We start from the raw sequence: 21815 nt of genomic DNA on the forward strand, positions 1-21815 counted from the left end.
CAGACTTTTAAGTGTACAATACAGTATTATTATTATTATTATTATTATTATTATTATTTTTGAGATGGAGTCTCACTCTTGCCCAGGCTGGAGTATAGTGGCATGATCTCGGCTCATTGCAACCTCTGCCTCCAGGTTCAAGCGATTCTCCTGCCTCAGCTTCCTGAGTAGCTGGGATTACAGGCACGTGCCACCACACCTGGCTAATTTTTATATTTTCAGTAGAGACAGGGTTTCACCACGTTGGTCAGGATGGTCTTGAACTCCTGACCTTGTGATCCGCCCGCCTCAGCCTCCCAAAGTGTTGGGATTATAGGCGTGAGCCTTGGCACCTGGCCAATACAGTATTAACTATTGATTGATTGATTGAGACAGAGTCTCACTCTGTTGCCCAGGCTGGAGTGCAGTGGCACGGGATCTCAGCTCACTGAAACCTCTGCCTCCCGGGTTCAAGTGATTCTCCTGCCTCAGCCTCCTGACTAGCTGAGATTACAGGTACCTGCCACAACATCTGTCTAATTTTTGTACTTTTAGTAGAGATGGGGTTTCACCACATTGGCCAGGCTGGTCTTGAACTCTTGACCTCGTGATCTGCCTGCCTTGGTGTCCCAAAGTGCTGGGATTACAGGTGTGCGCCACCATGCCCAGCCTATAGTATTAACTGTAAACACAATGTTGTACAGCAGATCTCTACAACTTACTCATCATGCATAACAAACCTTATACTTATTTATTAGCAACTCCCTATCACCCTTGCCTTCAATCCCCGAGCCCCTGACAACTACCTTTCTACTCTCTGCTTCTATAAATGTGACTATTTCAGATACCTCACAGAAGTAGAATCCACCCGCCTTGGCCTCCCAAGGTGCTGGTATTACAGGTGTGAGCCACTGCACCTAGCCTACATATTCTAATTTTTTTGAGACAAGGTCTGGCTCTGTCACCCAGGCTGAGGGCAGTGGTGCGATCTTGGCTCATTGCAACCTCTGCCTCCCAAGCTTAAGCCATCCTCCCACCTAAGCCTCCCAAGTAGCTACAACTAAAGGCATGTGCCACCAAGCTCAGCTAATTTTTTATATTTTTTGTAGAGATGGTGTCTTGTCATGTTGCCCAGGCTGGTCCTGAACTCCTGTGCTCAAGCTATCTGTCTGCCTTGGCTTCCCAAAGTGCTGGGATTATAGGTGTGAGTCACTATGCCTGGCCCATTTTTTTGTTTGGAGACAGAGTCTCACTCTGTTGCTCAGGCTGGAGTACAGTGGCGTGATCTCGGCTCACTGCAGCCTCTGCCTCCCCAGGTTCAAGTGATTCTCCTGCCTTAGCCTCCCGAGTACCTAGGACTATAGGTGTGTGCCATCATGACTGGCTAATTTCTGTATTTTTAGTAGAGACAGGGTTTCGCCATTTTGGCCAGGCTGGTCTCGAACTCCTGACCTCAAGTGATCTGCCTGCCTCAGCCTCCCAAAGTGCTGGGATTACAGGCATGAGCCACCACGCCCGGCCAAATCTTGTATATTATTTATTTATTTATTACTTTTTTTGAGATGGAGTCTCACTCTGTCCTCCAGGCTGGGGTGCAGTGGCATGATCTGGGCTCATTGCAACTTCCATCTCCCAGGTTCAAGCGATTCTCTTGCCTCAGCCTCCCAAGTAGTTGGGATTACAGGAGCCCACTACCATGCCCGGCTAATTTTTGTACTTTTAGTAGAGACGAGGTTTCACCATGTTGGCCAGGCTGGTCTTGAACTCCTGACCTCAGATCTGCCCACATCAGCCTCCCAAAGTGCTGGGACTACAGGAGTGAACCATGGCGCCTGGCTATGTTTTTATGTGTGTGTGTGTATACATACCCACACACACACACACAATTTTTTTTTTTTTTGAGATGGAGTCTCCCTCTGTCACCCAGGCTGGAGTGCAGTGACGTGATCTTGGCTCACTGCAAGCTCCACCTCCTGGGTTCATGCCATTCTCCTGCCTCAGCCTCCTGAGTAGCTGGGACTACAGGTGCCCGCCACCACGCCTGGCTAATTTTTTTGTAATTTTAGTAGAGACGGGGTTTCACCGTGTTACCCAGGATGGTCTCGATCTTCTGACCTCTTGATCTGCCTGCCTCGGCCTCCCAAAGTGCTGGGATTACAGGCGTGAGCCACTGCACCTGGCCCATGTTTTTATATTTTTAAAGGTAGGGGGAAAAAAAAAAGAGTTTATATGGCCAGCAAATCCTAATATATATATATTTATTTATATATGTGTATATATTATATATATTTATAAATATATATTTAATATATATACATAAATTATATATTATTAAATATATATTAATATATACATATATTAAATATAACTATATTTATACCCTGTCTAGTATATAGACTACTGGGCTTAATTCTGCTGCCACAGCTTCCCACGTAGCTAGGACTACAGGGGCATGCTACCATGCCTGGCTATTTCATTTTTATTTTATTTTATTTATTTTATTTATTTATTTTGAGACGGAGTCTCGCTCCGTCACCCAGGCTGGAGTGCAGTGGTCAGATCTCGGCTGCAAGCTCCGCCTCCTAGGTTTACACTATTCTCCTGCCTCAGCCTCCCGAGTAGTTGGGACTACAGGCGCCCGCCACCTTGCCCGGCTAGTTTTTTTGTACTTTTTGTTAGTAGAGACGGGGTTTCACCGTGTTAGCCAGGATGGTCTCGATCTCCTGACCTCATGATCCGCCCGTCTCGGCCTCCCAGAGTGCTGGGATTGCAGGCTTGAGCCACTGCGCCCGGCCTTTATTTTTTTTGAGATGGAGTTTCACTCTGTCTTGCCCAGACTGGAGTGCCATGGTATGATCTCAGCTCACTGAAACCTCTACCTCCTGGGTTCAAGTGATTCTCTTGCCTCATAGTCCTGAGTAGCTGGGATTACAGGTGAGCACCACTATACCTGGCTAATTTTTGTATTTTTAGTAGACAGGGTTTCACCATGTTGGCCAGGCTGGTCTGGAACTCCTGACCTCATGTGATCCACATGCCTTGGCCTTCAAACATGCTAGGATTACAGGTGTGAGCCACTGTGCCTGACCTATTTTTATTTTTGTAGTGACAGAGTCTTGCAATGTTGCCCAGGCTGGTCTCAAACTCCTGGCCTCAAGCAGTTCTTCCACCTTGGCCTCCCAAAGTACCAGGATTACAGTCATGAGCCACTGCACCCTATCCTAAAATATTTACTATTTAGTTCTTCACAAAAAAAGTTTGCCAAATCCTGGCTTAGAGGCTATAGGATTATGGCTGATTTATCTCTCTCTCTCTCTCTTTTTTTTTTTTTTGAGACGGAGTCTCGATCTGTAGCCCGGGCTGGAGTGCAATGGCCGGATCTCAGCTCACTGCAAGCTCCGCCTCCCGGGTTCACACCATTCTCCTGCCTTAGCCTCCCGAGTAGCTGGGACTACAAGCACCCGCCACCTCGCCCGGCTAGTTTTTTGTATTTTTTTTTTTAGTAGAGACGGGGTTTCACCATGTTAGCCATGTAGCCAGGATGGTCTCGATCTCCTGCCTCGTGATCCGCCCGTCTCGGCCTCCCAAAGTGCTGGGATTACAGGCTTGAGCCACCGCGCCCGGCCACTTTTTTTTTTTTTTTGAGAGGGAATCTCACTCTGTCACTCAGGCTGGAGTGCAGTGCAAGCTCCGCCTCCCGGGTTCACGCCATTCTCCTGCCTCAGCCTCCTGAGTAGCTGGGACTACGGCACCCACCACCATGCCTGGCTAATTTTTTGTATTTTTAGTAGAGACAGGGTTTCATCGTGTTAGCCAGGATGGTCTTGATCTCCTGACCTCGTGATCCACCCACCTTGGCCTCCCAAAGTGCTGGGATTACAGGCGTGAGCCACCACCTCCGGTCATGATTTATCTCTTTTGTTTTTGGTAATTTTTCAAACTACCATATAATAAACATGTCTGTCTTTACTTTTTTTTGAGACAAGGTCTAGCTCTGATGACTGGGCTGGAGTGCAGTAGGGCATGAGCACAGCTCACTGCAGTCTTGACCTCCTGAGCCGACCCTGAGCCCCTCCTGGGCTCAAGCAATCCCCCTGCCTCAGCCTCCTGAGTAACTGGGACCATAAATATGTGCCATCACGTCTGGCTAAGTTTTTTGTTTTTTTGTCGAGACAGGGTCTTGTCATGTTGCCTCGAACTCCTGGGCTCAAGTGATCCACCCACCTCAGCCTCCCAAAGTGCTGGGATTACAGGAGTGAGCCACTGTGCCCAAACTTCTCCCTTAATTTCAAAGTAGTCAGACCACAGAGGTCATACAGGATGATAATTATGTTTAAGTAAAGAAATTGCAGAGAACAATTTCTGCATCCAAAAAGTGTCTATTAGAAGACAAAGGGAAAACCTGCCCTGAGGTACAGCATACACAGTTAAAGCCAGGTGTCTTTTTTTTTTTTGAGACAGGGTCTTGCTCTGTCACCCAGGGTGGAGTGCAGTGGTGCAATCACAGCGTACTGCAGCCTTGATCTCTTTTTTTTTTTTTTTTTTTTTGAGATGGAGTCTCGCTCTGCTGCCCAGGCTGGAGTGCAGTGGCCGATCTCAGCTCACTGCAAGCTCCGCCTCCTGGGTGTACGCCATTCTCCTGCCTCAGCCTCCCGAGTAGCTGGGACTACAGGCGCCCACCACGTCGCCCGGCTAGTTTTTTGTATTTTTTAGTAGAGACGGAGTTTCACCGTGTTAGCCAGAGAGAGTCTCGATCTCCTGACCTCGTGATCCGCCTGTCTCGGCCTCCCAAAGTGCTGGGATTACAGGCTTGAGCCACCGCGCCCGGCCTGCAGCCTTGATCTCTAGGGTTTAAGTGATCCTTCTACCTAAGCTCCCAGAATAGCTAGCTGGACTAGAGGTATGTGCCACCATGCCCGGCTAATTTTTAAATTTTTTGTACAGATGGGATCTCACTGTGTTACCCGGGTTGGTCTGAAACTCCTGGGCTCAAGTGATCCTCCCACCTCAGCCTCCCAAAAGTTGGGATTATAGGTGTGAGCCACCTTGCCTAGCCAAAACCAGGTATCTGCAATAGTACAGAAAAATATATTTTAATTAGTAGACATGATCAATTAATTATTTTGTAGGAACTGTGCCATGAGTTCCAGCTCCTTATCCTCTCTTTATTGGGAGAAATATCTGTGTCAAATAAAAACCTGTCTATACAACCTGGATTCTTAAGGTGTTACATATGCAGAAAGCTGGCTTGCATTCAGTTTCTCTATACTTTTGGTTCCAGTTGACTTGAAAAATATACTAATATTTTGAAAGGAGGCAGTTACATGGAACATACGAAACAGATATAATGCAAATATGGGTGTGACTGTTAATTGGGTTAGCATCTTATGGTTGAGCAACCAGATAAAAAAAGTGACAGAGAAGCTTTTCTGTTCTGGGAACCATTCTGATTTCTGTAGAAACTTTTGCAAAACCTTATGTCTATCTCATGTTTTAAAGCTCTCACAGGCTGGCTGGCAGTGGTGGCTCACACCTGTAATCCCAGCACTTCGTGAGGCCAAGGTGGGTGGATCACTTGAGGTCAGGAGTTCGAGACCAGGCTGGCCAACATGGTGAAACACCATCTTTTTACTAAAATAACAAAAATTAGCCAGATGTGGTGGTATGCGCTTATAGTTCCAGCTACTCAGGAGGCTGAGGCAGGAGAAGCACTTGAACCCGGGAGGCAGAGGTTGCAGTCAGTCAAGATCGTACCACTGCACTCCAGCCTCGGTGACAGAGTGAGGCTCCATCTCAAAAATAAAATAGGCCAGGCACTGTGGCTCACGCCTGTAATCCCAGCACTTTGGGAGGCCGAGGCGGGTGGATCACAAGGTCAGGAGATCGAGACCATCCTGGCTAACATAGTGAAACCCCATCACTACTAAAAATACAAAAAATTAGCCGGATGTGGTGGTGGGCGCCTGTAGTACCAGCTACTCGGGAGGCTGAGGCAGGAGAATTGCTTGAATCCTGGAGGTGGAGGTTGTGGTGAGCCGAGATGGCACCACTGCACTCCAGCCTGGGCGACAGAGCGAGACTTCGTCTCAAAAAATAAATAAATAAAATAAAATAAAATAAAATAAAAGCTCTCACAGGCAGCTACACCTTCAATTTCCAAATTCTTAGAGGATACCCAACTGTATACAATATATTTTTTGTTTCTTTTCTTTTCTATTTTTTTTTTTTGAGATAGAGTCTCACTCTGTCACCTAGGCTGGAGTACAGTGGCGCGATCTCAGCTCACTGCAGCCTCTGCCTCCCAGGTTCAAGCAATTCTCCTGTCTCAGCCTCCCGAGTAGCTGGGACTATAGGCACATGCCACTATGCCTGGCTAATTTTTGTATTTTTAGTAGAGATGGGGTTTCACCGTATTGGTCAGGCTGGTCTTGAACTCCTGACCTCAGATGATCTGCCTGTCTTGGCCTCCCAAAGTGCTAGGAATATAGGCGTGAGCCACCGCACCCAGCCTCTTTTCTTTCTTTTTTTTTTTTTGAGACGGAGTCTCGCTCTGCCACCCAGGCTGGAGTGCAGTGGCCAAATCTCAGCTCACTGCAAGCTCCGCCTCCCAGGTTTACGCCATTCTCCTGCCTCAGCCTCCCAAGTAGCTGGGACTACAGGCGCCCGCCTCGTCACCCGGCTAGTTTTTTGTATTTTTTAGTAGAGACGGGGTTTCACCGTGTTAGCCAGGATGGTCTCGATCTCCTGACCTCGTGATCCGCCCGTCTTGGCCTCCCAAAGTGCTGGGATTACAGGCTTGAGCCACCGCACCCGGCTCTTTTTTTTTTTTATAAAGATAGTTAGATGCCACGTGGTAATGCCTTGTATGTGTGTTGTCAGGCCCAAAGGGACTCTTCCATCCTTGTCAAGTGGAGTGCTAACCTTCTCACCTTTCACACAAAACCCAGTATGTACTTTTAAAAATTATACTCAAAATGATGGGTGTGGTGGCTCACACCTACAATCCCAAGACTTTCAGAGAGCAACGTGGGAGGAATGTTTGAGGCCATGAGTTTAAGACCAGCCTGGGAAACACAGACCCTGTCTCTACAAAAAATTACAAAAATTAGAAGGGCATGGTGGCACATGCCAGCTATTCAAGAGGCTGAGGTAGGGGGGGTGCCTTGAACCCGAGAGTTGGAGGCGGTGAGCCATGATTGAATCACTGCACTCCAGTGGTTCAAAAAATTACACTAAAAAAGATAAATGAATACTCCATGACAAAGTAAACATATAGGCTAGGTGTAGGGGATCACGCCTGTAATCCCAGCATTTTGGGAGGCCAAGGTGGGTGATCATTTGCGGCCAGCAGTTGAGACCAGCTTGGTCAACATGGCGAAACCCTGTCTCTGCTAAAAATACAAAATTAGCCTGGCCTGCTGGCGGGTGCCTATAACCCCAGCTACTCAGGAGACTGAGGCACGAGAATTGCTTGAACCTGGGAGATGGAGGTTACAGTGAGCTGAGATCGTGCCACTGTACTCCAGCCAGGGTGACAGAGCAAGACTGTCTCAAAAAAATAAAACAAAACAAAAAACCAACACATCTAACAACATCTAACACAAATACTGGCATAACCAAATCAATCAAGCGAATCTAAGCAAAGGCCTACCGGATCAGTGTGTTTCCAATCTGATGCCGTATTTCATTCCACTCCTCCTTGCTTTTACAAGGCCAAGAATTCAGGTTCAACTCTGGTTCACTGGGTCTGTGGTTCAACTTCATTGCCAGTGTGTCTTTCCTCTTCACTTTGTTGGCGAGAGCACCTTTGCACACAGGGAAGAAAAATATGTAGAACTTGAGGCTTAAAGCCAAAGGTTCAACCTTACCTGGAGCTAGGCAAGCGTCTGAACAAATACAATATTTAATTCCCAGTTCCCATCTGGCCTCAAATGATCCAGCCAGACACTGAGATGGGGGTAAAGCTAAAGACACCTAAAAATCTTTTTAGCCAGATGGACTCAGATGGTTAAAAGGTATCTTTTCTATCAGGCCTCTACGTTTTTCCTCCTTGATAAGAGTTGCTACGGGAGAGAGAATCTAAGCATGGGACAGCCCTCTGAATTAAAACATAAAGGCTTCATACTAACACCTCATAGTCTGTCTATTTTTAAAGCTGCCTTTCTACTTTGTCAGGATTTAGTTATTTGCAAAGATGTGCGAGTATGAACATGTTTATTTTTCTCTGTCCTATGGCAATAAGTTCATTAGACCAAAGGGAAAACATCACTTTTATCTTTTAGCCCATGTGCCACCTTTTCTCTACTCCATATTGCCTTTTTTTTTTTAAATTTGAGATGGAGTTTTTGCTCTTGTTGCCTAGGCTGGAGTGCAGTGGCACGATTTTGGCTCACTGCAGCCTCCACCTCCTGGGTTCAAGTGATTCTCCTGCCTTAGCCTCCTGAGTAGCTGAGATTATAGGCGTGCATCACCATGCCCAGCTAATTTTTTGTAGTTTTAGTAGAGATGGGGTTTCATCATGTTGGCCAGGCTGGTCTTGAACTCCTGACCTCAGGTGATTCACCCACCTCGGCCTCCCAAAGTGTAGGGATTACAGGCATAAACCACCGTGCCTGGCCTCTTTTTTTTTTTGAGATAGAGTCTTGCTCTGTCGCCTAGGCTGGAGTGCAGTGGCACGATCTTGGCTCACTGCAACCTCCACCTCCTAGGCTCAAGCAATTCTCCTGCCTCAGCTTCCTGAGTAGCTAGGGTTACAGGTGCCCGCTACCACGCCTGGCTAATTTTTTTTTTTTTTTTTGTAACGGAGTCTTGCTCTGTGACCCAGGCTGGATTGTAGTGGTGTAGTCTTGGCTCACTGCGACCTCTGCCTCCCGGGTTCAAGCAATTCTCCTGCCTCAGCCTCCTGAGTAGCTGGGATTACAGGCACCTGCCACCATGCTCAGCCAATTTTTTATTTTTAGTAGAGATGTAGCTTCACCATGTTGGCCACGCTGATCTCGAACTCCTGACCTCAGGTGATCCGCCTGCCTCGGCCTCCCAAAGTGTTGGGATTATAGGTGTGAGCCACCGTGCCCGGCCATGCCCGGCTCATTTTTTGTATTTTTAGAAGAGATAGGGTTTCACCATGTTGGCCAGGCTGGTCTCAAACTACTAATCTCACCAACCTCAGCCTCCCAAACTGCTGGGATTAGAGGCACTTAGGTGAATAGTTTTAAAATTCGGGGCAAACAAAAACCTGAAATTAGTACAGCCATTATGGAAAACAGTATGGAGGTTCCTCAAAAAACTGAAAATAGGCCAAATGAGGTGGCTCATGCTTGTAATGTAGCACATTGGGAAGCCAAGGCAGGAGGATTGCTTGAGGCTGGGAGTTTGAGATCAGTCTGGGCAACACAGCAAGACTCCGTTTCTACTTAAAAAACAAAACAAGACCAACAAAACACCCTTAAAAATACAACTACTGGGCCGGGCGCAGTGGCTCACACCTGTAATCCCAGCACTTTGGGAGGCCGAGGCGGGCGGATCACGAGGTCAGGAGATCAAGACCATCCTGGCTAACACGGTGAAACCCCGTCTCTACTAAAAATACAAAAAATACAAAAAAAAAAAAAAAAAAAAAAAAATACAACTACTGGGCCAGTCACAGTGGCTCATGCCTATAATCCCAGCACTCTGGGAGGCCAAGGTGGGTGGATCACTTGGTCTCGATCTCTTGATCGAGATCCCGGCCAACATGGTGAAACCCCGTCTATACTAAAAAAAAAAAAAAAACAAACTAAAATTAGCTGGGTGTGGTGGCACACACCTGTAATGCCAGCTACTTGGGAGGCTGAGGCAGAAGAATCGCTCGAATCCGGAAGGCAGAGGTTGCAGTGAGCTGAGAAAAAGCCACTGCACTCCTGACTGATAACACAGTGAGCCTCCGTCTATTTAAAAAATATATATATACAACTACCATATGATCCAGCAATCCCACTGTTGAGTACATATCCAAAAGAAAGGAAATCAGCAAATCAATGTCATCCTTATTGTAGTACTATTTATAATCCCCAAGATATGGAATCAGACTAAGTGTCCATCAATAAATGAAGGGATAAAGAAAACGTGGTGTATATACACAATTGAATATTATTCTGCCATGAAAAAGAAATAAATCCTGTAATTTGCAACAAAATGGATGAAACTGGAGGACATTATGTTAAGTGAAATAAGCCAGGCACAGAAAGATAAATGTTGTATGTTCTCACTCTTACGTGGGAGCTAAAAAGGTTGATCTCACAGAGGTAATAAATAAAATGGTCATTACCAGAGGTTGGGAAGGGTAGAGGGGATGGGGGAGAGAAAGACTAGTTAATGGGTATAAAAACATAATTAGATAGAAGGAATAAGATCTAGGCCGGGTGTGGTGGCTCATGCCTGTAATCTCAGCACTTTGGGAGCTGAGGTGGGCAGATCACTTTGAGCTCACGAGTTCAAGACCAGCCTGGGCAACATGGTGAAACCCTGTCTTAACAAAAAAATACAAAAATTAACTGGGTGTGGTGGCTCATGCCTGTGTTCTCAGCTACTTGGGAGGCTGAGGCAGGAGCATCACTTGAGCCAGGAAATGGAGGTTCCAGTGAGCTGAGACTGTGCCACTGCACTCCAGCCTACAAAGTGAGACACTCTCAAAAAATAGGAATAAGATCCAGTGTTCGGTGGCATAATAGGGTGACTATAGTTAACAATAATTTATTGTATATTTCAAGATAACCAGAAAGGCAGATTTGGAATATTCCCAATATAAACAAATGTTAAGTGTTTGAGGTGATGGATAGCCTGATTACCCATACACACATGCTTATATCAAAATATCTCATGTACCCCATAAATATGTACTACTATTATATATCTATAAAAATTAAAAATAGGCTAGGCATGGTGGCCCATGCCTGTAATCCTAGAGCTTTGGAAGGTCAAGGCAGGGGGATCACATGAGGTCAGGAGTTCAAGAACAGCCTGGGCAGGCGGGCACAGTGGCTCACGCCTGTAATCTCAGAACTCTGGGAGGTGGGCAGATCATGAGGCTGAGTTCGAGACCAGCCTGGCCAACATGGTGAAGCCCCACCTCTACTAAAAATATAAAAAAAAATTAGCTGGGCCTGGTGGCAAGTGCTTGTAATCCCAGCTACTTGGGAGGCTGAGGCAGGAGAATTGCTTGAACCCAGGAGGTGGAGGTTGCAGTGAGCTGAGATCGTGCCACTGCACTCCAGACTGGGTGACAGAGCAAGACTCCATCTCAAAATAAAATAAAATAAAATAAAAAAATCCTTTATGGCCAGGCGCGGTGGCTCACGCCTGTAATCCCAGCACTTTGGGAGGCTGAGGCAGGTGGATCACCTGAGGTCGGGAGTTTAAGACCAGCCTGACCAACATGGTGAAGCCCATCTCTACTAAAAATACAAAATCAGCCAGGCATGGTGGCACATGCTTGTAATCCCAGTTACTTGGGAGGCTGAGGCAGGAGAATCACTTGAACCTGGGAGGTGGAGATTAAGGTGAGCTGAGATCGTGCCATTGCACTCTAGCCTGGGCAACAAGAGCAAAATTCCGTCTCAAAAAAAAAAAAAAGAACAGACTAGGCAACACAACAAGACCTGTCTCTACAAAACAAAACAAAAAACCAAAGAAACCTAACCAGTTGTGGCACACATCTGTAGTCCTAGCTATTTGGGAGGCTGAGGCGTAAGGATCACTTAAGCCCAGGAGTTCAAGGCTGCAGTGAACTACGATTGTACCACTATACTCCAGCTGGGTGACAGAGCAAAACCTTGTCCAAAAAAAAAAATTAAATTAAAAAAACCCGAAAATCCTAACTGAGTGACTCAATCTACTTGGATCCCTGTCTTGGCTTGTTTTATCAGAGGGGTGATAACAGGGACAAGGAGTCCTTCACAGTGGCTTCTAACATCAGTTAGCCAGATGAGTTAATGGGAGAAGGTACCTGTTTCCATATCTCTTTTGACACCTGCTAAGATCAGCAAATAGCTTTATCTGGAAAAGAATTCTCCCTTTTGCTTTTCCCTCCCTTTCTTACTCTGATAGCTTTCATCTTCATCATCTTCATCTCGGTACTGAATGGGACCTTCTGAATCAGAGTCGCTCTCCTTCTCTTCTTCCTCCTGTACACACTGTGGTAATTTAGGAATGACTGAGGTAGATGTCATGTCTTCACTGAATGTGGATGGACAGGTTTGCTCCTCCTCTTCTTCATCGTCTGGACTAACAAATTAACATAATTATATTTTCTTTTTAGAAACAAAGAGGATAACTGACTTTTTTTTTTTTTGAGACGGAGTCTCGCTCTGTCACCCAGGCTGGAGTGCAGTGGCCGGATCTCAGCTCACTGCAAGCTCCGCCTCCCGGGCTTACGCCATTCTCCTGCCTCAGCCTCCCGAGTAGCTGGGACTACAGGCGCCAGCCACCTCGCCCGGCTAGCTTTTTTTGTATTTTTCAGTAGAGACGGGGTTTCATCGTATTAGCCAGGATGGTCTCGAACTCCTGACCTCGTGATCTGCCCGTCTCGGCCTCCCAAAGTGCTGGGATTACAGGCTTGAGCCACCGCGCCCGGCCAGGATAACTGACTTTTAAGACAAAGGACTGAAATAAAGTCTGGGCATGGTGGCTCATGCCTGTAATCCCAGCACTTTGGGAGACGGAGGTGGGCAAATTCACCTGAGGTCAGGAGTTTGAGACCAGCCTGGCCAACATGGTGAAACCCTGTCTCTACTAAAAATACAAAAATTAGCCAGGCGTCGTGGTGGGCACCTGTAATCCCAGCTACTTGGGAGGCTGAGGCAGAAGAATCTCTTGAACCCAGGAGGCGGAGGTTGAAATGAACCGAGATTGTGCCATTGCACTCCAGCCTGGGTGACGAGAGCGAGACTCCGTCTCAAAAAAAAAAAAAAAGACAAAGGACTGAAATAACCATAAATTAAAAAAAAAAAAAATCTATGAATGAAGTAACTTATAATTCTCTCCCTTAACTTTTTTTTTTTGAGACAGAGTCTTGTTCTGTCACCAAGGCTGGAGTGCAGTGGCACGATCTCGGCTCACTGCAAGCTCCGCCTCCCGGGATCACGCCATTCTGCCTCAGCCTCCCGAGTAGCTGGGACTACAGGCGCCTGCCACCACGCCCGGCTAATTTTTTGTATTTTTTTTTTTTTTAGTAGAGACGGGATTTCACTTTGTTAGCCAGGATGGTCTTGATCTCCTGACCTCGTGATCCACCTGCCTCGGCCTCCCAAAGTGCTGAGATTACAGGCATGAGCCACCACACCCGGCCATTCTCCCTTAACTTTAACAATCTTGCTAAGAAACTTTTTAGCGGGTATTAATCTAAGGGTTCAAATCCCAGCTTTACCACTTATTAGGCACTGGTGCTTTCCAGCCTTTGTCTAATGTCATTCTCACAAGCCTACAGAGTAAATATTATTCCCATTTAGAGATGATATAACTAAAGAGCAGAAGGCTTAAATAACTTAACATTACTATAAGCTAAGAGTGGTAGTGCTGCAATTTGAACCCAGCGCTATCTCACTCCAAGGTGAATGCTCTTAAGCACCACATTATACAATGCCTTCTCTGTAGTATATAAAACTAACAGTTGTAATTTTTCATGTACATAATTTTGTAAATTTTGTGTCATCACAAAAATCTCCATGAAAAAAAAAATCACGAGAGTAAAAAGTTGAAATTTGGCCAGGCGCAGTGGCTCACACCCATGATCCCAGCATTCTACGAGGCTGAGGCAGGCAGACTGCTTGAGCCCAGGAGTTCACAACCAGCCTGGGCAACACAGCAAAACCCCATCTCTAACAAAAAATACAAAAATTAGCTGGGTGTGATGGCATGCGCCTGTAGTCACAGTTACTCGGGAGGCTGAGGAGGGAGAATTGTTTGAGCCCAGGAAGTGGAGGTTGCAGTGAGCCAAGACTGCACCACTGCACTCCAGCTTGGGTGAGAGAGTAAGAACCTGTCTCAAACATAAGTAAATAAATAAAAATAAAGTTTTAAGATAAGATTAAAAAAAGAAAGAGTCCAAATTCTAGAACTTATCCTTTTGGCAGAGTATTCTTTGTACTTTAAATTTATTCACATTGCTGGGCGCGGTGGCTCATGCTTGTAATCGCAGCACTTTGTAAGACCAAGACGGGTGGATCACCTGAGGTCAGGAGTTCGAGACCACCCTGGCCAACATGGTGAAACCCCATCTCCACTAAAAATACAAAAATCAGCTGGATGTGGTAGCACATGCCTGTAATCCCAGCCACTCGGGAGGCTGAGGCAGGAGAACAGCTTGAACTTGGGCGACAGAGGTTACAGTAAGCTGAGATTGTGCCACTGCATTCCAGCCTGGGTGACAGAGCAGGACTCTATCTCAGAAAAAGAAAAAAAAAAAAACTGTATTCACATTTTCTTTTTTTCTTTGAGACAGAATCTTGCTGTTGCTCAGGCTGGAGTACAGTGGCACAATCTTGGCTCACTGCAGCCTCCACCTCCCAGTTAAAGCGATTCTCCTGCCTCAGCCTCCCAAGTAGCCAGGATTACAGGTGTGCGCCACCACGCCTGGCTAATTTTTGTTATTTTCATAGAGACAGGGCTTTACTATATTGGCCAGGCTAGTCTTGAACTCCTGACCTCAGGTGATCGATCCATTCGCCTCAGCCTCCCAAAGTGCTGGGCTTACAGGTGTGGGCCACCGTGCCCGGCCCACATTTTCTTTCTATGAGTAATTTTTTCCAAGCAGGGCTATCTAGAGTAAAGGAGAAACAAGAGGCAAGCTTTAAAGGCACTTACACTTTCAGCATTTCAATAGTGATGGGAAGAGACCTGGTCCGACCCAGCGTACTGCTGTCCTCAGAAAAGCTGTCACTGTTTTCAAAGAGCAACGAGTGAGCTCTGTGAGAACCCTCCAGAGGAGGAGTCATGGGAAGTGGGCTGGTGAGGGCCTGCTGGATTCGAATATGCAGTGGGAGTGGAGGCAACCTAGAGGGTATATGGGGCTCCCCAAAGTTCTGGTCCAATATCCTCTTGGGGACTTCCTTTTTCTGATCTTCCTGCTGGGGAATCTCCTGGTGTAGATCTATGGATGGTGGAAACTCAATTTCTGGCACAACTTTAAAAGTCTTAGCAGAGAATGGAGGGGTGCGTGGAGGCTCTGGAGGTATATGAGCAGGCAGTGGGGGGGACGGAGAGCGAGGTGAGATCACTGATAGCAGTTCTGAGCCCATAGAACATGTGCTCTTCTCTCTTTCATCACTTGGTGTTTTTGTGGTGATGGCAGCAGCAGACTCCAAGGTGGGTACTGAGGTCGATGGAATGCCTCTCTTAGGTGGTAAGGGTGGGGACAGTTTTGATAACAATGTACCACTGTTTATTGCTTGGGACAATTCAGCTGGAAAAGAGAGAGCAACACATCAATTTCACATGACTTTTCAATGCTTTGAAGGGCTGGCCCAGGGCCTAGAATTAAAGTTGAGTTCAGTTTTAATCTTTCAAGAAAGTTAAATAATTTCATAGTTTTGCCATTTTCTACATATTTTATCCTGAAACGAAGTTTATATTTATTCAAATAGAAAGTCTAATAAATGTACAGAGGTGTAGGAAGACTGATGAGTAGCTTACTTCATTGCTATGACAACAGATATGACAATTTTTTTTTTTTTCTGAGACAGGGTCTCACTCTCTCGCCCAGACTGGAGTGCAGTGGCGTGATCTTGGCTTACCGCAACCTCTGCCTCCCAGGCTCAAGTGATTCTCCTGCCTCAGCCTACCAAGTAGCTGAGATTACAGGCACATGCCAGTATGGCCTGGCTAATTTTTGTATTTTTAGTAGAGATGGGGTTTCACCATGTTGGCCAGGTTGGTCTCGAACTCCTGACCTCAAATGATCCACCTGCCTTGGCCTCTCAAAGTGTTGGGATCACAGGTGTGAGCCACGGCACCCGACTGACAACTTTTTGTAACTTGATCTTGGTGTAGTTAATATGAAGAGAGACAAAAACATCCGACAAAAAGTTATTTTGTGGCTGGGCACGGTGGCTCACGCCTGTAATCCCAATACTTTGGGAGGCCGAGGTGGGCAGATTACTTGAGGTCAGGAGTTCGAGACCAGCCTGGCCAACATGATGAAACCCCGTCTACTTAAAAAACAAAAACAACAACAACAACAAAAAAACAAAAATTAGCTAGGTGTAGTGGCAGGCACCTGTAATCCCAGCTACTTGGGAGAGGCTGAGGCACGAGAATCTCTTGAACCTGGGAGGCAGAGGCTGCAGTGAGCCAAGGTCACGCCACCCCACTCCAGGCTGGACAGCGCAAGATTCTGACTCAAAAAAAAAAAAAAAAAAAGTTATTTTGTATAACAGTACATCATTAAAAAATTTAAACATTCATATAGCATAAAATAAGTATTAGTGGGTATTGTTACCATATCCTGATAATGCTATCTCGGTATCTCAGCTCTGTGTTATAAAACTATCAATACTGACATCTTGAATTTTTATAGCAATTGCAAAGTCCTTTGAAGAAATCAAAGTGTTTTCTGTCCTTGAAGTCATATTCTCCTTCTACCACCTGAGGTGACAGGGGAAACAAGATAGCATCTTTACCATTTTTCAGAAGGAAAAAGCGAGGCCACAGAAGTTAGGCGACTTTGCCCAAGATCATACTACAAACTGGCATGGACTCAGTTAGTATCCAGGTCTCTGACTATTTGACTGCATCGTACTGTCTCTATTTGTTACTTTATTTTATTTTATTTTTTTGAGACGGAGTCTCACTCTGTTGCCCAGGCTGGAGTGCAATGGCACGATCTTGGCTCACTGCAAGCTCTGCCTCCTGGGTTCACGCCATTCTCCTGCCTCAGCCTCCCGAGTAGCTGGGATTACAGGTGCCCGCCACCAAGCCCAGCTAATTTTTTTTTTGTATTTTTAGTAGAGACGGGGTTTCACTGTGTTCGCCAGGATGGTCTCAATCTCCTGACCTCGTGATCTGCCCCCCTTAGCCTCCCAAAGTGCTGGGATTACAGGTGTGAGCCACCACGCCCGGCCTACTGTCTCTAGTTTTTATTAGTGTGTACACCTCTTATGTTCCCTTTGCAACTCAGCTTCCCATGTTCACTCTCCACTATATGATGGGCTCCTTGATGGCAGGGCAACCTTGTCTCCATCAACATATCATCCACAGGGCTGTGCACAGTACCTGGCGTCTAGTGGACCCTCAATATATGCTTATGAGATGAGAAGCCCTCACCCTGTATCACAACAGTATATATTCCTATGGTTTCACCAAAGCCCACAATGACTCAGCAAAGGTGGTGTTGTTTCAGCAAAATCCCTTTGGAGGGCTGCAGATGACCTGTAAAAGTGGATCATCAGATCACACAGGAGCAAAACTAGTAAAATAATTAGAGTAGTCATTTTTTCCCTGCTGAAAGCAAAAAAAAAAAAAAAAAAAAAAAAAAAAAAAGTAGCTCTTTTGATCACCAACCTCTAACCTACTCAAACCCTTTATTTTTATTTTCATCCCATTCAGTATTCTCAAACGGTCTCAAAAACTTCCCTTAAATAAAACTGTATTTGTCCTAAATCCCAAAAACTGGAGACGTTCAAAGTAAAAGTCTAGCTAATTATTTTTTTCTTTTTTGAGACAGAGTTTCACTCTTGTTGCCCAGGCTGGAGTGCAATGGCACCATCTCAGCTAACCACAACGTCTACCTCCTAGGTTCAAGTGATTCTCCTACCTGAGCCTCCCAAGTAGCTGGGATTATAGGCATGAGCCACCACGCCCAGCTAATTTTTTGTATTTTTAGTAGAGACGGGTTTCTCTGTGTTGGTCAGGCTGGTCTTGAACTCCCAACCCCAGGTGATCCACCCACCTCGGCCTCCCAAAATGCTGGGATTACAGGTGTGTGCCACTGTGCCTGGCCAAGGCTAGCTAATTTTATAATTCTTCTTTTTTTTTTGAGACGGAGTCTCGCTCTGTCCCCCAGGCTGGAGTGCAGTGGCTGCATCTCAGCTCACTGCAAGCTCCGCCTCCCAGGTTTACGCCATTCTCCTGCCTCAGGCTCCCGAGTAGCTGGGACTACAGGCGCCCGCCACCTCGCCTGGCTAGTTTTTTGTATTTTTTTAGTAGAGACGGGGTTTCACTGTGTTAGCCAGGATGGTCTTGATCTCCTGACCTCGTGATCCGCCCGTCTCGGCCTCCCAAAGTGCTGGGATTACAGGCTTGAGCCACCGCGCCCGGCCAATTCTTCTTTTTTCTTTTGAAACAAAGTCTCCCTCTGTTGCCCAGGCTGGAGTGCAGTGGCATGAATAATAGCTCACTGCAGCCCCAATCTCCTGGGTTGAAGCAATCCTCTTGCTACAGCCTCCCAAGTAGCTAGGTCGATGCCACCATACTTGGCTAAATTTTAATTTTTAGTAGAGACAAGGTCTCACTATGCTGCCCAGGCTGGTCTTGAGCTCCTGGGCTCCAGTGGTAGGCTCACCTCAGCCTCCCAAAGTGCTGGGATTATGGATGTGAGCCACCACACCCAGCCTCTTTTCTTTTTAAATTTATTTTTATTTTTAAATTAAATTATTTTAGACAGGGTCTCACTGTGTCACTGGAGTGCAGTGGCGCAGTCACGGCTCACTTCAGTTTTAACCTCCCTGGGCTCAGGTGATCCTCCCACCTCAGCCTCCCAAGTAGCTGGGACTATAGACAAGTGCCACCATGCCTAGCTAATTTTATGGGGGTTACTTTTTGTAGAGATGGGTTTCTCCACATTGTCTAGGCTGGTCTCAAACTCCTGGGCTCAAGTATTCTACCTGCCTCAGCCTCCCAAAGTGTTGGTACTACAGGTGTGAGCCAACCAGCCATACCCAGCCTTTTTTTTTTTTTTAGAGACAGGATGTCACTCTGTTACCCAGGCTGGAGTGCAGTAGTGTAATCATAACTCACTGCAGCCTTGAACTCCTGTGCTTACCCAATCCTCTTACCTCAACCTCCCAAGTAGCTAGAATTACAGGCACATGTCACCATGCCCAGCTAATTTTTAAATATTTTATAGAGATGGGGTCTTGCTACGTTGCTCAGGCTAGTCTCGAACTCCTGGCCTCAAGTGATCTTTCCACCTCAGCCTCCCCAAATGCTGGGATTACAGGCATGAGCCACTGTGACTGGCCTAATTTTATAAAGTTTTAATGTCACTCATTATAAATTCTTTCTTTTTTTTTTTTTTTTTGAGACAGAGTCTCGCTCTGTTGCCTAGGTTGGAGTACAGTGGTGCAGTTTTGGCTCAATGCAACCGCCACTTCGCGGGTTCAAGCGACTCTCCTGCCTCAGCCTCCTGAGTAGCTGGGATTACAGGCATGCACCACCATGCCCAGATCATTTTTTGTATTTTTAGTAGAGACGGGGTTTCGCCATGTTGCCTAGGCTGGTCTCAAACTCTGGGCCTCAAGCGATTTGCCCACCACGGTCTCCCAAAGTGCTGGGATTACAGGTGTGAGCCACCGTGCCTGGCCCCATAAATAAATTTTAAAAAAGCCTTTCTAGAAAAACACTGCAAACATACACAAAAAGATTCTAAAAATATGAATTTTAGGAGCAGTGAAAGATATATTTTTGGAAAGATTGGATTTTTGCTGATTCTCTAAAAACAGCTGTTAACTATTCCATCTACAACAAAACTCATTCCTGATGAGACCATAAATGAATATTTTTACTTTTGAATTAATAAGATGAATTATATTTGGTAATCTGAGGAAGGCATATATGTTAAGGAAGTAAATTCCGGTACATATACCCTGACAACAGCATCTGGCTGTAGTTTTGTGGAAAAATTCCAGAGTGTTTCCGGGATGGGTAATAATTCCCTTTCACCTGTTCAGCTATTGCTGGTAGTTTTTCCTTAGTCCTAATACTCCATGTTATACCAATGAGAAGACAGTAGTACTTCTGAAGCAATGGTTTCCAAACTTTTGGATTTCAGTGACTAAAACAATAAAAAAAATCTTGATCAACCTTAGATTGTTGGTTTTTTTTTTCTAGTTTTTTTATTGAGGTTGTCATTTTCTAAGATTTCCAAATAAGGCTTGATATTAAGTAAACCATTTATGAACATAATCCTTTTGTGAAAGCAATGGCATTTTAACCCCAAAGGATTACGAAGATTATAATTTTAGAATAAAAGAGAGTCCGTTAAATTAAATCTATTTAGCTCTAAGTAATGCTCTGTGAACTGTTCTATTTTTCTTCTTCTGCTGAGGACCCCTCATGGAATAATACTGATTCCTCAGTTACAAGGTCTATTGTTTTGGGATATTTACCTCAAGCCAAGAATGAGCTCTGCAGTTTAGTCCAGGGTATCATACACAAATGATAATTTTATATGTTGCCTTAATTTGAAAAGGGTGGTATTCCATTGGTCTAGCACAGAGGCTCTCAATGTGTGCTCCCTGGACAGCAACATCAGTATCATCTGGGAACCTATTAGAAAGGTAAATTCTCAAGCCCATCCCAGACTTACTAAAATCAGAAACTCTAGGGGAAGCATCCAGCAGTCTGTTATCATAAGCTTTCTAGGTGATCCTGAGGAGAACACCAGTTTGCGAACACTACTGTAAGGAACAGAGGTCTGGACCTGAGAGTTGAAAAGCCTATGTTCAGTTTCTATCTTTCAGTAACTACAACCTTTTTTTTTTTTTTTGAGATGGAGTTTCGCTCTTGTTGCCCAGGCTAGAGTGCAGTGGCACAATCTCAGCTCACTGCAGTGTCTGCCTCCCGGGTTCAAGCAATTCTCCTGCCTCAGCTTCCCGAGTAGCTGGGATTACAGGTGCCTGCCACCATGCCCAGCTAATTTTTTGTATTTTTAGTGGAGATGGGGTTTCGCCATGTTGGCCAGGCTGGTCTTGAACTCCTGACCTCAGGTGATCTGCCTCCCAAAGTGCTGGGATTATAGGCATGAGTCACCACGCCCGGCCTACAACCTTGAATTAATCACACACAATGTCTTCATGTTCTAATTGCCCTACCTATAGAAAAGATAAAATTGGTTTCCTGCAGCACAAGGTAGTTTTGAAAATAAGTATGTAAAGGCTCCCCAAGTTCCTCACAGGTAAGTCAACATGACACTATCCTTCCAAAGTGGTGGTAATAACAACTTCACCCTGTTTTCATCAAGCTACTCCAAACTGTCATACTCATAAAATATTCTAAGCCTGTTTTTCAAGGTTTGAATCACTCCACCCAACTTGGTGATATTAAATATTTAATGAGTATAGTTTTTATTCATTCATTCAATCCTGAACAAGAACTTTAAAGAGTACTAAGCCTAGTATCATTTTTCCTGAAAAAATTATATTTTTATTAGCTTTGAAGCACTCATTAGCTTTCCTCTCCCTTTCTTGAAAATTCTTCTAAGAAATTGTACATTTATATAAAGAAAGTAGACTTAACTTTGGGTAAATGCAAAAAATTTACTAAACCCATACAAATTTACTGATCATGTTCCCTGCTTTCTCTACCATCACTTATTTTAATATAAGAATAGCATTCTTAACTATCCCAAGATAAAACATGATTTTCTCAGAACAATTTAAGTAATACCTTCTGCAGTTCCCTATGAAAATAACTATGCCAGACACTGAATCCCAAGTTCCACTGACCTCTACAGAATCATCCTTTTATCTACTAGACTCATTTATGCTTATGGAAGGCATAGGTAGTTTTAAGTAGATTAAACAAATTTTCTTTTTCTTGGCCGGGCGCGGTGGCTCAAGCCTGTAATCCCAGCACTTTGGGAGGCC

General features: G+C 45.3%; 1 protein-coding gene and 1 pseudogene across 6 annotated transcripts in view; both read right to left on the reverse strand.

The window, feature by feature from the left end:
• Positions 1 to 21815, reverse strand: part of PHACTR4 (phosphatase and actin regulator 4) — a 142312-nt gene that overhangs the window by 15589 nt on the left and 104908 nt on the right. For all 6 annotated transcript variants that reach the window (XM_023219456.2, XM_023219455.2, XM_023219459.2 and 3 more), the window contains 3 exons: positions 14818 to 15415; positions 12056 to 12240; positions 7631 to 7784 (listed from right to left, as the gene is read on the reverse strand). In XM_023219456.2, the coding sequence (XP_023075224.2) occupies positions 7631 to 7784; positions 12056 to 12240; positions 14818 to 15415 (937 nt within the window). The remainder of the gene's footprint in view (positions 1 to 7630; positions 7785 to 12055; positions 12241 to 14817; positions 15416 to 21815) is intronic.
• LOC111547826 lies at positions 6811 to 6922 on the reverse strand (annotated as a pseudogene).

Source organism: Piliocolobus tephrosceles, chromosome 1 (genome assembly GCF_002776525.5).
Source record: "Piliocolobus tephrosceles isolate RC106 chromosome 1, ASM277652v3, whole genome shotgun sequence".
NCBI lineage: Eukaryota > Metazoa > Chordata > Mammalia > Primates > Cercopithecidae > Piliocolobus > Piliocolobus tephrosceles.